The sequence below is a fragment of the Pelodiscus sinensis genome, chromosome 30 (genome assembly GCF_052426305.1).
Source record: "Pelodiscus sinensis isolate ZL-2025 chromosome 30, ASM5242630v1, whole genome shotgun sequence".
NCBI lineage: Eukaryota > Metazoa > Chordata > Testudines > Trionychidae > Pelodiscus > Pelodiscus sinensis.
In genome coordinates, this window is record NC_143081.1 from 17006435 (window position 1) to 17021718 (window position 15284).

At 65.4% G+C, this 15284-nt stretch overlaps 1 protein-coding gene across 3 annotated transcripts in view; it reads right to left on the bottom strand.

Annotated features, from left to right (window-relative positions):
• Positions 1-15284, bottom strand: part of ARHGEF40 (Rho guanine nucleotide exchange factor 40) — a 34483-nt gene that overhangs the window by 16868 nt on the left and 2331 nt on the right. For 2 of the 3 annotated variants that reach the window (XR_012900250.2, XR_012900249.2), the window contains exons 2-7: positions 12951-13148; positions 9021-11952; positions 8771-8888; positions 4974-5079; positions 3729-3806; positions 1857-1973 (exon numbers count right to left, since the gene is read on the bottom strand). Coding sequence is in view for 1 of the 3 variants with exons in the window: in XM_089774295.1 (XP_089630421.1) it covers positions 1857-1973; positions 3729-3806; positions 8771-8888; positions 9021-9214 (507 nt within the window). In the remaining 2 variants the exon portion in view is untranslated. Of the gene's footprint in view, positions 1-1856; positions 1974-3728; positions 3807-4973; positions 5080-8770; positions 8889-9020; positions 11953-12950; positions 13149-15284 lie in introns of those variants that run through there. The other variant, XM_089774295.1, reaches the window with a different exon arrangement.

Here is a 15284-nt window from a genome sequence, read left to right on the forward strand (position 1 = left end):
GGAGGTTTCCAGCTCTCACCTGACACGTCTCCACCCAGTGGCTGTATGAGTGCAGCAGGGGGGTGCAGGGCGCTGAGGAGGGGGGTGCTAGATGCTGCGGGGGGGGGGGGGGGAGTTTCCCGGCTCTCACCTGACACGTCTCCACCCAGTGGCTGTATGAGCGCAGCAGGGGGGTGCAGGGCGCTGAGGAGGGGGGTGCTAGATGCTGCGGGGGGGGGGGAGGTTCCCGGCTCTCACCTGACACGTCTCCACCCAGTGGCTGTATGAGTGCAGCAGGGGGGTGCAGGGCGCTGAGGAGGGGGGTGCTAGATGCTGCGGGGGGGGGGGAGGTTCCCGGCTCTCACCTGACACGTCTCCACCCAGTGGCTGTATGAGCCCAGCAGGGGGGTGCAGGGCGCTGAGGAGGGGGGTGTTAGATGCTGCCGGGGGGGGGGGGAAGGTTCCCAGCTCTCACCTGACACGTCTCCACCCAGTGGCTGTATGAGCGCAGCAGGGGGGTGCAGGGCGCTGAGGAGGGGGGTGCTAGATGCTGCCGGGGGGGGAAGGTTCCCAGCTCTCACCTGACACGTCTCCACCCAGTGGCTGTATGAGCGCAGCAGGGGGGTGCAGGGCGCTGAGGAGGGGGGTGCTAGATGCTGCGGGGGGGGGGGAGGTTCCCGGCTCTCACCTGACACGTCTCCACCCAGTGGCTGTATGAGCGCAGCAGGGGGGTGCAGGGCGCTGAGGAGGGGGGTGCTAGATGCTGCGGGGGGGGGGGGAGGTTCCCGGCTCTCACCTGACACGTCTCCACCCAGTGGCTGTATGAGCGCAGCAGGGGGGTGCAGGGCGCTGAGGAGGGGGGTGCTAGATGCTGCGGGGGGGGGGGGAGGTTCCCGGCTCTCACCTGACACGTCTCCACCCAGTGGCTGTATGAGTGCAGCAGGGGGGTGCAGGGCGCTGAGGAGGGGGGTGCTAGATGCTGCCGGGGCGGGGGGGGAGGTTCCCAGCTCTCACCTGACACGTCTCCACCCAGTGGCTGTATGAGCGCAGCAGGGGGGTGCAGGGCGCTGAGGAGGGGGGTGCTAGATGCTGCGGGGGGGGGGGGGGGAGGTTCCCAGCTCTCACCTGACACGTCTCCACCCAGTGGCTGTATGAGCGCAGCAGGGGGGTGCAGGGCGCTGAGGAGGGGGGTGTTAGATGCTGCCAGCGCGGGGGAGGTTCCCAGCTCTCACCTGACACGTCTCCACCCAGTGGCTGTATGAGCCCAGCAGGGGGGTGCAGGGCGCTGAGGAGGGGGGTGCTAGATGCTGCCGGGGGGGGGTGAGGTTCCCGGCTCTCACCTGACATGTCTCCACCCAGTGGCTGTATGAGCGCAGCAGGGGGGTGCAGGGTGGTGAGGAGGGGGGTGCTAGATGCTGCCGGGGGGGGGGAGGTTCCCAGCTCTCAACTGACACGTCTCCACCCAGTGGCCATATGAGCCCAGCAGGGGGGTGCCGGGTGCTGTGGGGAGAGGAGGCTGCAGGGGGGCTCCCAGCTCTCACCTGACATGTCTCCACCCAGTGGCTGTATGAGCGCAGCAGGGGGGGTGCAGGGCGCTGAGGAGGGGGGTGCTAGATGCTGCCGGGGGGGGAGAGATGTTCCCAGTTCTCACCTGACAGGTCTGCACCCAGTGGCCGTATGAGTGTAGTGGGGGGGTGCAGGGCGCTGCGGTGGGGGGGGAAGGCTACAGGGGGTAGCCATGGGGGGGGCTCCCAGCTCTCACCTGACATGTCTGCACCCAGTGGCCGTATGAGTGTAGTGGGGGGGTGCAGGGCGCTGCGGTGGGGGGGGAAGGCTACAGGGGGTAGCCGTGGGTGGGGGGGGCTCTCAGCTCTCACCTGGCAGGTCTCCACCCAGTGGCCGTGCGAGTGTGGCAGTGTCCCGCCCAGGGCTGGCTGCAGCTGCTCTGGGTGCACGAAGAGGGGCAGGTCGGCGGGCGAGAGGATGAGCGCCTCCTGGGGAAGGGATCTGGGTGTCACCAAGCAGGGAACCCCCCGCCCCGGCCAGGTGAAATCCGGCCCCTTCTCTGCTCCCAGCTGAAAGCCTGTCACATTACTGGATTTTGAGGGGAGCAGCCAAGTCACTGCTGCACCCATGGGGGGGTGCCCCAAAAGTTGGTACAAAGGGGGCCATGCAAGGTGTCAAATGAAAGCTTACCTTATAGGGTATGTCTACACTACCAGCCTAGTTCGAACTAGGGGGGTTAATGTAGGCAACCGGAGTTGCAAATGAAGCCCGGGATTTGAATTTCCCGGGCTTCATTTGCATATTGCCGGGCGCCGCCATTTTTAAATGTCCGCTAGTTCGGACTCCGTGCCCACGGCTACACGTGGCACGAACTAGGTAGTTCGGATTAGACTTCCTATTCCGAACTACCGTTACTCCTCGTGGAAATTCAAATCCCGGGCTCCGGTTGCCTACATTAACCACCCTAGTTCGAACTAGGGGCTAGTGTAGACAGACCCATACTGATTCCATACATGCTATTCATGTGATTGTATAATGTCTCTGTGTGAAGTTATAAGCACGTACTTCGTGTGGATACCAAATGTTTCTCTATATGTGGCTGAACTATGGGCAAAGCAGCTCAGCCTATGGACATGCTAATGAGCAAGTCTCTATGGATCAATAGCCCTCTACAGGCCAAGGACACACCTCAAGAATGAAACAAAAACCAGGACTCTGGAGCACTTTAAAGACTAACAAGATGGTTTATTGGGTGATGAGCTTTCGTGGGCCAGACCCACTTCCTCAGATCAAATAGTGGAAGAAAATTGTCACAACCATATATACCAAAGGGATACAATTAAAAAAACATGAACACATTTTTTTTAATTGTATCCTTTGGTATATATGGTTGTGACAATTTTCTTCCACTATTTGATCTGAGGAAGTGGGTCTGGCCCACGAAAGCTCATCACCTAATAAACCATCTTGTTAGTCTGTAAAGTGCTACATAGTCCTGTTTTTTGTTTCAGCTACACCAGACTAACACGGCTCCATTTCTATCACCTCAAGAATGGTGACTGATACCTAGGAGCTACCAGCAGGGAACACAGGGACAGGCCATGGGCTGTGACGGGCTGCAGCCAAAAAGAGACCAGGGAGGAGGTATAAAGAGGCCACGTGGTAGCCTCCATTTGGTCTTACCAAGGACTTTTAAGCCAACAGTTATAACATCTCTGCTAGAGCCTGTATCGAGAACTGGGAGATTCGATGCATGTAATGTATGAAACTTTAACAACCTTACTCTCCGGCTTTTCTTTCTTTTGGTAATAAACCTTTAGATGTTAGATTCTAAAGGGTTGGCTCAGCGTGATTTGTGGGTAATGTCCAGAGTGTAAATTGACCTGGGATCTGTGGCTGGTTTCTGGGAACTGGACAGAACTTGTTCGGGGAAGGTGGAATTGGGTTCTAAAACCCCTCCCCTGTGTATGAGGCCCGGGGCCATGTGGGGCACGGATATCGCTGGGGTGTCTGAGGGGTTTTGCTCGGGAGGCTTCTGGCTGGCCAGGCCTGGTGGGACTGGTGTGTGGCCTATTTGGGAAGGTCTCCAGTCTGGGGGCTAGAGAGAGCCCTGAATTTGAACAATTCACCCTGAGCAGACGCCCTCAACTGTGCCCAGACCCAGCCTGGTCCGTCACAAAGCCCCACCCATTTCCCCTCCCGCTCCCAGAGCTCCCGCACCCCCACGCCTTGGCGCCCCCTACCTGATCAAGGGACAGCTCCCCAGGGCCCTCCAGGGGGGCCAGCACCAGCAGGCAGCTCACAGGGGCTGGGGACGCCTCCTGCAGGGAAGGAGTCAGGCTGGGAGGCCAGTGTGCAGAGCAGGGGCTCAGGCCTGAGCAGGTGCTGGACACAGAAGTGCAGGCAATGGGGGGCGAGGGGGCAGCTTTGTACCAGGGGGCTGGAGAGGAGTCAATGCACCAAAGGAGCAGTGTGGGGCTGGGGGGGGGTCACCTGGGGATGCAGTGGAAGGGGAGGGGAACCAGGGAACAGTTAGGGGGCAAAGGGAGCTGTGGGGGGGCAGTGCTGGGAGAGGGAACCAGGGAACAGTTAGGGGGTGCAGGGGTCTGTGGGGGGCAGTGCTGGAGGAGGGAACCAGGGAACAGTTAGGGGGTGCAGGGGTCTGTGGGGGGCAGTGCTGGAGGAGGGAATCAGGGAACAGTTAGGAGGTGCAGGGGTCTGTGGGGGGCAGTGCTGGGGGAGGGAACCAGGGAACAGTTAGGGGGTGCAGGGGTCTGTGGGGGGCAGTGCTGGAGGAGGGAACCAGGGAACAGTTAGGGGGTGCAGAGGGCAGTGCTGGGGGAGGGAACCAGGGAACAGTTAGGGGGTGCAGGGGACTGTGGGGGGCAGTGCTGGGGGAGGGAACCAGGGAACAGTTAGGAGGTGCAGAGGGCAGTGCTGGGGGAGGGAACCAGGGAACAGTTAGGGGGTGCAGGGGTCTGTGGGGGGGGCAGTGCTGGGGGGGAACCAGGGAACAGTTAGGGGGTGCAGGGGACTGTGGGGGGCAGTGCTGGGGGAGGGAACCAGGGAACAGTTAGGAGGTGCAGAGGGCAGTGCTGGGGGAGGGAACCAGGGAACAGTTAGGGGGTGCAGGGGTCTGTGGGGGGGGCAGTGCTGGGGGGGAACCAGGGAACAGTTAGGGGGTGCAGGGGTCTGTGGGGGGCAGTGCTGGAGGAGGGAACCAGGGAACAGTTAGGGGGTGCAGGGGTCTGTGGGGGGCAGTGCTGGAGGAGGGAACCAGGGAACAGTTAGGGGGTGCAGGGGTCTGTGGGGGGCAGTGCTGGAGGAGGGAACCAGGGAACAGTTAGGAGGTGCAGGGGTCTGTGGGGGACCAGTGCTGGGGGAGGGAACCAGGGAACAGTTAGGGGGTGCAGGGGTCTGTGGGGGGGGCAGTGCTGGGGGGGAACCAGGGAACAGTTAGGGGGTGCAGGGGACTGTGGGGCCAGTACCTGCAGCTCCCGCAGGGCTGGCAGCAGTGCAGGGGGTTGGGGGGGCAAAGCCCCCCCTTGCCGCAGATCCAGCAGCACCGTCAACCCCAACTCTTGCTGCTCCTTCCTATGGGAGAGGAGAGCAAGGGGTTACCAGGGCAGAGGTCTGCCCCCGCCCCGGCAGTTGAGGCACAATGGGGTCTGGCACAACAGGAGTGGGAAGGGACAGGCTGTGGGGTACAGAGGGGGCATGGGCTGGAAGGAGACAGGGAGGGATGTGGGGGCTGGAGGCCCCCCCGGTACTGGTGGACAATGTTCCCTCTAATCTTTTCCACTCATGCACCAAATGAGCACCAAGGCACGCACGGATGTGCACCACCCACAGAAACACAAACCCAGCTGTGGGTTCTCTGCTCATCAGCTGGGCGGCCTTGGAACCTCTGCTGAGTGGCTGCCCAAGCGCCTGGCTGCTGGTGGTACCTGAGCAGTGAATACAGGCCTGGCTCAGCCCCCGCAGCCATCAGGGATTGGCATGGACATGAGTGGGCAGGGAACCGAGGGGATGCCAGTGTAGGGAGCGGCAGGCAGGAAGCTGTGGGGACAGTGGGGGGGGGCAGGGAGTCGTGGGGACGGTGACATGGCAGGGGTGGGGAGCCGAGGGGATGGTGACATGAAGCCATAGAGACAGTGACGTGGCGGGGGTGGGGAGTCGTGGGGACGGTGACGTGGCAGGGGTGGGGAGTAGTGGGGACGGTGACGTGGCAGGGGTGGGGAGCCGAGGGGATGGTGACATGAAGCCATAGAGACAGTGACGTGGCGGGGGTGGGGAATTGTGGGGACGGTGACGTGGCAGGGGTGGGGAGTCGTGGGGACGATGACATGGTGGGAAGCCAGGGGGATGGTGATGTGGAGCCATGGGGATGGTGACATGGTGAGGGTGGGGAGCCGGGGGGACGGTGACATGGCAGGGGTGGGGAGTCGTGGGGACGGTGATGTGGCAGGGGTGGTGAGCCGGGGGGGTGGTGACATGAAACCATAGAGACAGTGACGTGGCGGGGGTGGGGAGTCGTGGGGACGGTGACGTGGCAGGGGTGGGGAGTAGTGGGGACGGTTACGTGGCAGGGGTGGGGAGCGGAGGGGATGGTGACATGAAGCCATAGAGACAGTGACGTGGCGGGGGTGGGGAATTGTGGGGACGGTGACGTGGCAGGGGTGGGGAGCCGGGGGGACGGTGACATGGCAGGGGTGGGGAGTCGTGGGGACGGTGATGTGGCAGGGGTGGGGAGCCGGGGGATGGTGACATGGAGCCATAGGGTCGGTGACATGGCAGAGGTGGGGAGCCATGGGAACGGTGACATGGTGGGGGTGGGGAGCCGTGGGGATGGTGACGTGGCGGGGGTGGGGAGCCGGGGGGATGGTGACATAGGGACCGTGACATGGCAGGGGTGGGGAGTCAGAGGGATGGTGACGTGGAGCTGTGGGTACGGTGACATGGCAGGGGTGGGGAGTTATGGGGACGGTGACGTGGCAGGGGTGGGGAGCCCGGGGGATGGTGATGTGGAGCCACAGAGATGGTGACGTGGCAGGGGTGGGGAGCCGTGGGGACAGTGACGTGGCAGGGGTGGAGGGCATGGTGATGTGGAGCCACAGAGATGGTGACGTGGCAGGGGTGGGGAGCTGTGGGGACGGTGACGTGGCGGGGAATCAGGACAGTGATGTGGAGCCATGGGCATGGTGACGTGGCGGGGGTGGGGAGCTGGGAGGATAGTGATGTGGAGCTGTGGGGACGGTGACGTGGTAGGGGTGGGGAGTCAGAGGGATGGTGACATAGAGCCGTGGGGAACCAGGGGGACGGTGACATGAGGCGGCAGGGAGCCGTGGGGACGGTGACGTGAGGGGTCAGGGAGCCGTGGGGACGGTGACATAGAGCCGTGGGGAACCAGGGGGACGGTGACGTGAGGGGGCGGGGAGCCATGGGGACGGTGACATAGAGCTGTGGCAAGCCAGGGGGCCAGTGACATGAGGGGGCGGGGAGCCATGAGGATGGTCAGGTTGGGGGCAGCCGTGGGGATGGGAACGTGAGGGGGCGGGGAGCCGTGGGGACGGTGACATAGAGCCGTGGGGAGACGTGGGGCCGGACACGTGAGGGGGCAGGGAGCTGTGGGGACGGTGACATAGAGCCGTGGAGAGCCGTGGGGACGAGGACGTGAGGGGGCGGACGTGAGGGGGCGGGGAGCCGTGGGGACGGTGACATAGAGCCATGGGGAGCCGTGGGGATGGTGACATAGAGCCGTGGGGAATCAGGGGGACGGTGACATGAGGGAGCGGGGAGCCGCGGGGACGGGGACGTGAGGGGGCGGGGAGCCATGGTGACGGTGACATAGAGCTGTGGGGAGCCAGGGGGCTGGTGACATGAGGGGGCGGGGAGCTCCTGAGGACGGTGACATAGAGCCGTAGGGAGCCAGGGGACCGGTGACGTGAGGGGGCGGGGAGCCATGGGAACGGTGACATGAGGGGGCAGGGAGCTGTGAGGACAGTGACATAGAGCTGTGGGGATGGTGACATAGAGTCGTGGGGCCAGTGACGTAAGGGGGCAGGGAGCCGTGGGGAGCCAGGGGGCCGGTGACGTGAAGGGGTGGGGAGCTGTGGGGCCGGAGACGTGATGGGGCAGGGAGCTGTGGGGACGGTGACATAGAGCCGTGGAGATGAGGACGTGAGGGGGCGGACGTGAGGGGGCAGGGAGCCGTGGAGAGCCGTGGGGATGGGGATGTGAGGGGGCGGGGAGCCGTGGGGACAGTGACATAGAGCCGTGGGGAGCCAGGGGGACAGTGATGTGAGGGGGCGGGGAGCTGTGAGGACGGTGACATAGAGCCGTGGGGAGCCAGGGGGCCGGTGATGTGAGGGGGCGGGGAGCAGTGAGGACGGTGACAGAGCCGCGGGGAGCCAGGGGGCAGGTGATGTGAGGGGGCGGGGAGCCGTGGGGACAGTGACATAGAGCCGTGGGGAGCCAGGGGGACAGTGATGTGAGTGGGCGGGGAGCCGTGGGGACAGTGACATAGAGCCATGGGGAGCCAGGGGGACAGTGATGTGAGGGGGCAGGGAGCTGTGAGGACGGTGACATAGAGCCGTGGGGAGCCAGGGGGCCGGTGATGTGAGGGGGCGGGGAGCAGTGAGGACGGTGACATAGAGCCATGGGGAGCCAGGGGGACAGTGATGTGAGGGGGCGGGGAGCTGTGAGGACGGTGACATAGAGCCGTGGGGATGGGGATGTGAGGGGGCGGGGAGCCGTGGGGACGGTGACATAGAGCCGTGGGGATGGGGATGTGAGGGGGCGGGGAGCAGTGAGGACGGTGACATAGAGCCGTGGGGATGGGGATGTGAGGGGGCGGGGAGCAGTGAGGACGGTGACATAGAGCCGTGGGGAGCCAGGGGGACAGTGATGTGAGGGGACGGGGAGCAGTGAGGACGGTGACATAGAGCCGCGGGGAGCCAGTGATGTGAGGGGGCGGGGAGCAGTGAGGACGGTGACATAGAGCCGCGGGGAGCCAGGGGGCCGGTGATGTGAGGGGACGGGGAGCAGTGAGGACGGTGACATAGAGCCGCGGGGAGCCAGTGATGTGAGGGGGCGGGGAGCAGTGAGGACGGTGACATAGAGCCGCGGGGAGCCAGGGGGCCGGTGACGTGAGGGGGCGGGGAGCAGTGAGGACGGTGACATAGAGCCGCGGGGAGCCAGGGGGCCGGTGACGTGAGGGGGCGGGGAGCAGTGAGCACAGTCAGATTGGGGGCAGCCGTGGGGACAGGCAGGACACTGGCCTTACCTGAGCAGCGAATGCAGGTACCGCAGGGCCCGGCTCAGCTCCCCCTGGGATGGGTCCAGTTTCCCAGTGGGCGGGGGAGTGATGGTCAGCAGGGCCCTGCCCGTCCGGTCTGTGCCGCCTGCAGGGGAGAGAGGGTGGAGGCGGCTGCATGGCAGGACACACCCAAGTGAACTGCCTCTCCCCTGCAGGAGCCCCCCTGTCCCCCATGCCAAGCTCCCAGCAGCTGCTTGGCCCTGGCGTGGGCGCTCACCTGTCAGCTGGAAGATGCCTGAGCACAGCAGCTCCCAGTCCACGTCTTGGCCCCGGAGGGCGGTGATGGGGGGCAGAGTTTCCAGGGGGCAGCCGGCTCTGGCCCCCTGCTGCCAGGGCACCACGTTCCGCACACAAGGGGCCGTGCCAGCAGCCTCTGTCCTCGCTGGGGAGCTGGGGGCAGCCTCGTCCCATGGGCCGGTGGAGTCTGCGGCCTCTGCTGGGGTGGAGCCATCTGCAGAAGCCTCCTCCTCTTGGCTAGGGGGCACGGGGAGTCCGGTGCCAGAGGGGCTGCCTCCCTCTTTGGTGTCAGCCAGAGCACCCCCCACCCGTGCCACAGGGCCAGGCTCCTGCCAGTCCACAGAGGTGCGATAGCCTCTCCCGCCCCATCTCCTCCTGCGGTTGCCCTTGGCAGCCCGGGGTGGTACCCCCGGCACAGAACCCCCCTGGGGGCGCGTCCTGGCTCCCAGGGACCTCTGCTCAGCACAGGCAGCCATGTGCTGGGGGCTGCTCGGCTTTGCAGGGCCCTGGCTCTGTTCCCGCTGCCCAGGGCCAAGCCCTTCTGCTGGCCAGGCCTCCAGCCCCTCGGCACCCACACTGGGCTGGGGAGAGATGTTTGAGGGGTCCTTGTTCTGCTGCTCTCCGAGGCAGAGACCCTGTTTCCCAAGATCCTCACCCAGCTGCCTCTCCCCCAGGTCCCCACCCCGCTGCTGCTCCCCAAGGCCAGGGCCCCCTCCCTGTTCCTCTCCCTTCTCCCCTGGTTCCCCATCCTGCCGCTGCTCCCCAAGGCCAGGACCCCCTCTCTGTTCCTCTCCCTTCTCCCCTGGGTCCCCATCCTGCCGCTGCTCCCCAAGGCCAGGACCCCCTCCCTGTTCCTCTCCCTTCTCCCCTGGGTCCCCATCCTGCCGCTGCTCCCCAAGGCCAGGGCCCCCTCCCTGTTCCTCTCCCTTCTCCCCTGGGTCCCCATCCTGCCGCTGCTCCCCAAGGCCAGGACCCCCTCCCTGTTCCTCTCCCTTCTCCCCTGGGTCCCCATCCTGCTGCTGCTCCCCAAGGCCAGGACCCCCTCTCTGTTCCTCTCCCTTCTCCCCTGGGTCCCCATCCTGCCGCTGCTCCCCAAGGCCAGGACCCCCTCCCTGTTCCTCTCCCTTCTCCCCTGGGTCCCCATCCTGCCGCTGCTCCCCAAGGCCAGGGCCCCCTCCCTGTTCCTCTCCCTTCTCCCCTGGGTCCCCATCCTGCCGCTGCTCCCCAAGGCCAGGACCCCCTCCCTGTTCCTCTCCCTTCTCCCCTGGGTCCCCATCCTGCTGCTGCTCCCCAAAGCCAGGGCCCCCTCCCTGTTCCTCTCCCTTCTCCCTTGGGTCCCCATCCCTCTGCTGCTCCGCAAGGCCAGGGTCCCCTCCCTGTTCCTCTCCCTTCTCCCCTGGGTCCCCATCCCTCTGCTGCTCCCCAAGGCCAGAACCCCCTCCCTGTTCCTCTCCCTTCTCCCCTGGGTCCCCATCCCTCTGCTGCTCCCCAAAGCCTGGACCCCCTCCCTGTTCCTCTCCCTTCTCCCCTGGGTCCCCATCCCGCTGCTGCTCCCCAAGGCCAGGACCCCCTCCCTGTTCCTCTCCCTTCTCCCCTGGGTCCCCATCCCGCTGCTGCTCCCCAAGGCCAGGGCCCCCTCCCTGTTCCTCTCCCTTCTCCCCTGGGTCCCCATCCCGCTGCTGCTCCCCAAGGCCAGGCCCCCCTCCCTGTTCCTCTCCCTTCTCCCCTGGGTCCCCATCCCTCTGCTGCTCCCCAAAGCCTGGACCCCCTCCCTGTTCCTCTCCCTTCTCCCCTGGGTCCCCATCCCTCTGCTGCTCCCCAAAGCCTGGACCCCCTCCCTGTTCCTCTCCCTTCTCCCCTGGGTCCCCTCCCTGCTGCACCTCCTGGAGGCTGGGACCTCCTCCCTGCTCCCCTGGGTCCCCACCCTGCTGCTGCTCCCCATGGCTGGGATCCCATCCTTGTTCCCCCGGGTCCCTGCCCAGCTGCCCCTTCTGGAAGCTCGGACCCCCTCTGTGCTCCCCAGAGTCCCCCCCCCGTTCCTGCTCCCTGAGGGTAGGACCTCCCCTCCCCCTCTCCCCAGGCAGCTGCCCCTCCTTGTCCAGGCTTTGGGCTGCTACCTTGTGTGCACCCCCACCCTGCTCCTGCCCATCCGCCTGGCTGACCCTTGGCCCTCGAGTCTCCCCGTACGGCCTCTGTGGGTCCCAGGCCTGCAGGAGCCCCACTTGGCCCAGGGCCGTCCCCGGCCCCCCCCCTTCCCAGGTACTGCGGGGTCGGTTCCTGGGCAGAGTCTCCTCCCGGCTGGGCTTGGGGTGCAGCCAGGCCCGGTGGCGCCGGCTGCGGCCTTTGCTCTGGCCCTTGCGGGCTGGCAGGGTGCGGCTCTGGGACATGGGGGCTGCCGGGGGGGCATGGGGCCGGGGAGGGGTGATCTCCAGCAGCTGCACATACTCCCCCTCCAGCTCCTGGCTCTCCCCGCCGGAGTGACGACCGTCCCCAGGGCTGCGCGCCCCCAGTGGGGCAGGGCCCGGCCGCCCGGCTGGGAAGCCATCTGGGGGCACGAACTGTGGGCAGATGAGTTCGGTCCAGGGCAGGCGCAGCAGCCGCTCCCCAGCCGCCAGCAGACAGCGCTCCAGCCGCCCGGCCCGCCGATCCGCGTTGACACCGCTCAGCCACTCGGCGGTGAAGAGGAAGGGGTAGGCATGGGGCGGCACCGGCAGCTCCTGCAGGCTGCGCCCATCGGGCGCCAGGCACTTCAGCACCAGCCGGGGGGCCCGGGCCAGGTAGGGGGCCACCTGCAGGTAGAAGTCGCCAGGGCGCAGCTGCTGCCAGGGCAGGGAACTCAGCTGCACCACAACCTTCTCGTGCAAAGAGAGTGGCCAGCCCTCGTGACAGAACACGAGGCCCTGGTACTGGGCCTGTGGGGGAGAGAAACTGAGTCAGGGCCACAGACAGACAGAGAAGCCCCTCCCCAGGCCTGGCCCACAGACAGACAGACAGCCCTCGTGACAGAACACGAGGCCCTGGTACTGGGCCTGTGGGGGGAGAGAAACTGAGTCAGGGCCACAGACAGACAGAGAAGCCCCTCCCCAGGCCTGGCCCACAGACAGACAGACAGCCCTCGTGACAGAACACGAGGCCCTGGTACTGGGCCTGTGGGGGAGAGAAACTGAGTCAGGGCCACAGACAGACAGAGAAGCCCCTCCCCAGGCCTGGCCCACAGACGGACAGACAGCCCTCGTGACAGAACACGAGGCCCTGGTACTGGGCCTGTGGGGGGAGAGAGACCGAGTCAGGGCCACAGACAGACAGAGAAGCCCCTCCCCAGGCCTGGCCCACAGACGGACAGACAGCCCTCGTGACAGAACACGAGGCCCTGGTACTGGGCCTGTGGGGGGAGAGAAACTGAGTCAGGGCCACAGACAGACAGAGAAGCCCCTCCCCAGGCCTGGCCCACAGACGGACAGACAGCCCTCGTGACAGAACACGAGGCCCTGGTACTGGGCCTGTGGGGGAGAGAAACTGAGTCAGGGCCACAGACAGACAGAGAAGCCCCTCCCCAGGCCTGGCCCACAGACAGACAGCTCTCGTAGCAGAACACAAACCCGTGGTACTGGGCCTGCGCAGGGAGAGAAAACGAGTCAGGGCCACAGACAGACACGCTCCGGCACGTGCCGGGCCTGCCCAGACAGATAGCCCACACTCGTGGCAGAACATGAGATCGCAGTACAGGGCCTGCGCAGGGAGAGAGACTGAGTCAGTGGGCCACACAGCCTGGGACACCCAGAGCTGGGCCTGCGAGGCGGACCCTTAGACACTTGCCCCTCTGCCTGCTAGGGAAGACACCCACATGCCAGGCCACAGATACCCCCAGACACACAAAGGGCCAGACATGTGCACGGATGGACAGACTCACACAGGCCTCCTGCTGGATGCGTGCCAAGATGTGCTTGGCAGGTATGAGGAATTCGAGGGTGTAGCGCAGGGCATCCTCCCGGTAGGTCCGCTCCACCACCTCAAACACCTGCCCCAGCAGCGTGGGCGCCGTGGCTGCAAAGGGTGGGTACAGGGCCGAGAGTGTGTTCTGGACACAGTCCTCCACCGGCTCAGGCTCCTGCCGGCAGTAAGGACATGGCACCGCTTTACAGCCCAGCGTGCTCCCTGCCAGCCCAGAGAGGACCCAGGAGTCCTGGCTCCCAGCCCCCCTGCACTCTGCTCCTACCCCCTAGACTCCTCCCCTCAGCCCAGAGAGGACCCAGAAGTCCTGGTCCTGGCCCCCACCACCCACAGGCGAACTATGGCCCAGCAGACCTTGGATTCTGGCCCCTGAGCTCCTGCCAGAGAGTAGAAAGGGAGGGGGGAAGAGGGGGAGGGCTTTGCCTTGCCCCGCTCTGTATGACTCCGGGAAACAGGAGCAGACAAATGACTCCACACATTGCCCCCCCCCCCCCCCAAGCACCTGCTCTGCAGCTCCCATTGGCTGGGAGCCATGGCCAATGGGAGCTGCAGGGGCAGTGCCAGCAGAGTGCAGCACGCATGGCCTCACTGCCACATGGGAGGATGCAGCCCCTTCCTACAACCCAAACCTCTCATCTACAGCCCCTCCCCATAGCATGGATCTCTGCTGAAGCCCTGACCCCCCTGCCGAAGCCCTGATCCCCCTCAAACCCTTCTATCCAAGCTTGGAGCCCCTTTCTGTGCCCCAAACACCTCATCCTCAGCCCCCCTCCAGTTTTGTGAGCTTGCCTGGCCCTCCATACACGTTCCAAACATAGATGTGGCCCACCCCTGGCTTCCAGCCCCCCAGCTCTAACCTCTCGCCCAGACCTGTCGGCTGGGGCCCTGCACGCGGGCCAGTGCTGAGCATGCTGGGGCCAACCCAGCCCAAGCTGGGACAACATGAGCGCAACTGGGCACTGAGCAGAGTCTCCGGCACCAGCTGCAAGCCATTAACCGTGCTCAGCTCATTCCTTCCACGCACAGGGCCAGGAAACTGGGGAGGGCTCTGTCTAGACTGTGCCTCACGCCCACCCAGTGCACATCCTGCTCCGCCCCACACAGCCATCCCCCAGCCCTCTGCCCTGGCCAGTTACCCCACGGCCAGCCCCCGGCTCCCCACAGCACTGAGGCACAGGGGTGGGAGGTGGGACTGGAGAGGGAAATCTCTGTTGGACACAGGGACACAGCACTGAGCTGCCTGTGTGACAAAGCCCAGCTGGGAACTCCAGGCCTTGCAAGCTTCACTTCACAGGGCCCAAGTGGGGGGGGAAGGGGGACCTAGGGAGCTTTGGCTGGCAGGGGAGACCTAGGGAGTCCTGGCCGGGGTCGGGGAAGAGGATGTAGGGAGCCCTGGCCAGGGTGGTGGGGAGGATGTAGGGAGCCCTGGCCAGGGTGGTGGGGAGGATGTAGGGAGCCCTGGCCAGGGTGGTGGGGAGGATGTAGGGAGCCCTGGCCAGGGTGGTGGGGAGGATGTAGGGAGCCCTGGCCGGGGTGGTGGGGAGGATGTAGGGAGTCCTGGCCGGGGTCGGGGAAGAGGATGTAGGGAGCCCTGGCCAGGGTGGTGGGGAGGATGTGGGGAGCCCTGGCCAGGGTGGTGGGGAGGATGTGGGGAGCCCTGGCCAGGGTGGTGGGGAGGATGTAGGGAGTCCTGGCCGGGGTCGGGGAAGAGGATGTAGGGAGCCCTGGCCAGGGTGGTGGAGAGGATGTGGGGAGCCCTGGCCAGGGTGGTGGGGAGGATGTAGGGAGCCCTGGCCAGGGAGGGGCTGGAGCAATGGGCACAGAGGGGGTGCATTGAAACCATTGAACCCAGCTGTGAACAGATCTAGAACAGAAACCACCCAAGTCTGAGGGTGCTGCAGCGCCCCACCTCACCTCACCCCACCCCTGCCCAAGCCCTCTGGAAAGGGGGGCCCAGGAGCCTCACCCTGGGAGGGACGGGGTCGGGGGAGGGTACCCAAGAGCCTGGCCTGCAGGGAGTGAATGAGGGGTTCCCAGGTGAGCCTGGCTAGGGGAAAGATGGGGGGGGTACTTGAGACCTCTGGCCAGGTGGAGACTGAGTGGAGGATACCCAGGGGCCGGGTGGTGGGTGGCGCTTGCCGGCCAGAAGCTAGGAGGATAGGTGGAGGTTACACATTGGATCCTGGCAGGGAAAGGGGGGGGCGGGCAGAGAAGCCAATGGAGGTACCCAGCGGTCTAGGTGGGGGGCTCCCCAGGGGGCCCGGGTGAGGGTCACAGGGGAACCCGGTGGAGG